This window comes from Chaetura pelagica, unplaced genomic scaffold (genome assembly GCF_000747805.2).
Source record: "Chaetura pelagica isolate M959 unplaced genomic scaffold, ChaPel_1.0 scaffold364, whole genome shotgun sequence".
Taxonomy (NCBI): Eukaryota; Metazoa; Chordata; class Aves; order Apodiformes; family Apodidae; genus Chaetura; species Chaetura pelagica.
In genome coordinates this window covers 55,933-59,444 of record NW_009953089.1, presented here as the reverse complement: position 1 = coordinate 59,444, position 3,512 = coordinate 55,933, and the positions used below count along the sequence as shown (strand labels likewise).

The 3,512-nt window shown below is 55.4% G+C and overlaps 1 protein-coding gene across 1 annotated transcript; it reads right to left on the bottom strand.

Annotated features, from left to right (window-relative positions):
* Positions 1–344: 344 nt before the first annotated feature.
* CCDC71 (coiled-coil domain containing 71) lies at positions 345–1,523 on the bottom strand. The gene has a single exon (XM_009996997.1). The coding sequence runs from the start codon at positions 1,521–1,523 to the stop codon at positions 345–347; it is 1,179 nt and encodes a 392-aa protein (XP_009995299.1).
* Between the last annotated feature and the right edge of the window lie 1,989 nt (positions 1,524–3,512).

Sequence of the window (3,512 nt, the reverse complement as noted above, 5' to 3'; positions counted from 1 at the left end):
GTCATGAGAAAGTCCTGTGTTCTCCCCCTGCAGGAGAGCTCAGCCTGCGGCGTTCGGAAGCACGCAGTCGGGAAGTGAGCCCCCCCACCCTGGCCCTATCCTGCTGGATTCCCAGCTGGAGAGAGGCCCTGTCCCTCCTCCCCCAAGACGGTTTTGTGTTTCTGCAGTCAGTTCTGCACAGCAGTGGCAGACAGGCAGAGCAGGCTGCTCTGTCTGCAGGTTGGTCGACTTACTGTCACCAGGCACCAGAGATGCAGAGTCGCTCCCAAAGTTCTCTGTGCTCTGGTGCCAAGCTTGGATTTTACTTACTTACCAAAAAAAAAAAAGTGACAAAGTGACAAAACTCAGGGAACGTTGTGAGAGTGGGACAAGGGCTGAATCCGGATCACAGGGGATAGGTTGACTCTAAGAATCTTCTGTGCTCTCCTCCTCACTTCATCATCAGAAGAAGAGCTGCCCACCTTGATGGCCCGGAATTTCAGCAGGTTCAAAGTGCTCTGAGCCTGTCGAGATTTGTTTCGGGCAGGAATGGTATTTGCTTTCTTCCTCTGTGGTGCTTCTCTTACCTCTGTAGCTCCTCTCCTCTTCTGCCCAATACTCTCCCGGTAAGTGCTGCTGCCTTTCCACTCTGTTTTTCTCACCAGAGGTGCCTTATCTATAATTTTCAAGGTCTTGGACTGTGGAGCTGTGGCACAGCCCTGAGAGGAGCTGCCTGTGACTCTCCCATTGAGGACTCCTGAGGCTTTGCAGGCATTGCTCTCCTGCAGCACCCCACCCTTTGGTCCCTTCAGAAGGTTTAAAGCTAGGGTGGCAGGATCCGGTGCTGTCTTTATCAAACGCTTGTACCCCTTACCTTCTGTTATTTTAGTGGTCTTGCCTGAAGAAAACTGCCTGGGTGGATTGGAAGCCTTGAGGAGTTTAAGGTCCGAGGCTGAGATTCCAAGACGCCCTCGTGTGTACTTGGACTCCAAACAGGACGTGGTTGTTTTCAGCGGCACCAGAGCATCCAGGACCACCGACAGTCCCATGGCTGGGTACACATCAGGATACATGCCCGCAGGGAAACCCACTGCCGCAGCCTTGGATGTGCCAGACCTTGTCTGCTTCAAGGAGCTCAAGAGGAGATTGGTGGAATCCCCTATGGAGATGGGCTGAGTGGGGACTTTCAGGGAGTTCCCCGAAAGGCTGGTGGGTGAAGGGTCCCCCTTGGCCACGGCTGCTGTGCTCCGAGCGGCCTCGGCGCTGGCGCAGCGCTGCAGGGTACTCTGTTCCCTTGGGCTCGGCGTGTCTGCCGTGCATGAGCTGTACCCATACACATCCTTGCTTCTCAGAATTGTGGGCTGATAGCCCTCCTCCTTCAGGCCCTGGATGAAGGCCACCAGCTGGGTCTCTGTGTCCGAAAGGTCCTTGGACATGGGGTTGAAGACTCGCAGGGCTTCCTCCAGCACTTTCTGTCCTGCAGAGGAAATTCTGGACCAGGAATGGACAGCTTTCTCTTCCGCATTGTTCACTGCAATATTCATGGCATTAGGCAAGCGGGCACTTCAAAAAGGTCCAAATTACTGGAAAAACAACCCTTGACACCTCAAAAGGAGAGAGAAGACAGTTAGCTTACAGCAACTGAAACAACCTTGCATTTTCAAGTGGGGACCTGAAACCATTAAGCCCAGTCATGGCTGCTCACAAACACTGGTTCAGACTCTGGACATAACCCAAGTTAGATGCATCACCAAGAAAATCCCATCACTGACTTCTCCTTGCAGTAAAACCAAAACCTCTCTCGCAGAATTATCCTCAAACCTAAGCAAAGATTTCAGGTAATCCCAACCAACCCATACCAAGATGAAGGGTTCCAATGAAAGGGTTTTCCCAGCGAAATCTGCAGCTCCTTTCCAGTTTCAGTTCAAGATGGCCTGGCCTCTGAGTAACCAAATCCCATTCTCCCTTGGGAAAGCAGACCTTCAATGAACCCTCTCCTTGCACATGATCAAGCCACCTCGATGCTAAGCAGGCCTGAGTACCTCAAATCTATCCCAGCATCACGTTGCATTTTCCAGCTTCCCTAATTGCCTCTGCTCAAAAATGGATTCTGAGTTCCCTGCCAAAGCGGCGCCGTCCTCCCGCAGAGCTGGCAGCAGAGCTGGAGGTTGTTTCAGCTGTTTCATGGAGGCCCGAGGCCGGGAGGCAGCACCGCTCCTTGCCGCCCCCTCGTCTGAACCACAGGCTGCAGCTCCTGCTGTCCCTGCAAACTGGTGTTGATCCAAGGGCTCCGTCTGCCAAGTGAGGAGGAAGCAGGAAATTCAAGCACGGAGGCATGAAGGAAACACACATCAGCGGGGCCAAGGCTGTGCTGGCCCGAGGGAAAACACTGGGATCACACTCAGGGCACTACCCAGCTGTCAGCCCAGGGACAAAGGCACCCGTTATTGCCTTAAATTAAAAATAGGCACTGCAGAGCAGGCCAGGATTTTGGGATGCACTCAGGGAAACTCTGATCCTCCCACACTAAGAGGAGACAAGTGATGAAATCTTTAGCTTCACTGACACCTCTCGAAATAATAGGGAAGATTCAGTGAAAAAACCTTTTCCGGGGAAAGGTGTTGGGGACACCACCAGATGGAGAGGGCAGTGTGCAGGCAGGAAAGCTGGGATGGAAAAGTTAGCACCCGAGTGGAGAGAGCAAGGAACTACTCATGTCTGACGTTCCTCCCACAACTCCGGTGTCACCACAACCCCCGGCCCGGCAGGGAGCAGAGGCAGCCAGAAGCAGCGGCAGAGGGGGAAGCACAGGTCAGCGGGGGGGTAAGAGCCTCCGCATGACAGACTAATCTGAGTCAAGTGTTCTGCGGACGTCACGGCAGAAGGAGGATTTGGAGGAGGATAATGCAGCTGCTGTGTGACAGGCGGGGGATCTCCCCGGGAGGAGGGGAGGCGGGCAGGGCCAGCCGTGATATCTGACACCTCCGAGATGAAGGAGCGGTGAGAGGCACAGCGAGGCCGGCGAGGGTGTAAAGCTTAATCCTGAGCTGGTAGAGAGGGAGAAACCGACAGGGAAGCACAGCTAAGAACATGCTCTCAATAGGCTGCAAAATGGATCATCTTCAAGGCTGCTGCAATTCCCGGGAAACAGCTGGGACACCTTGAGGAACAGTCTGATGTTGAAGGGAGAGGCCATGACATCCCAGTGGGGACGGGACAGCTCAGCATTGCTGCACCTGGTCCTGGTTTGTGCACTGCAAGTTGCAGCAGGAGCAAAACCGGGCACGAGCAGGCGCAGCCCCAGCCTGCCCACCCGGGAGCAGCCTCCTTCACTTGACACGTTCACGGGAGACGGGCCCTGCCTGAAGTGTCGTGGGGACACAGCCCCGCCGTGCTCCTGGTGTAGCTGCACACACACCCAACGCTCCAGCGATGCCAGGCCCGGCCGGAGGAAAGGAGGAAAGGGCTGCGGCGCTTCCCCGGGAGCGCCGGCGGGGCGGTCGGGCTGCTGGCAGGGCCGGGCTGCTGGCAGG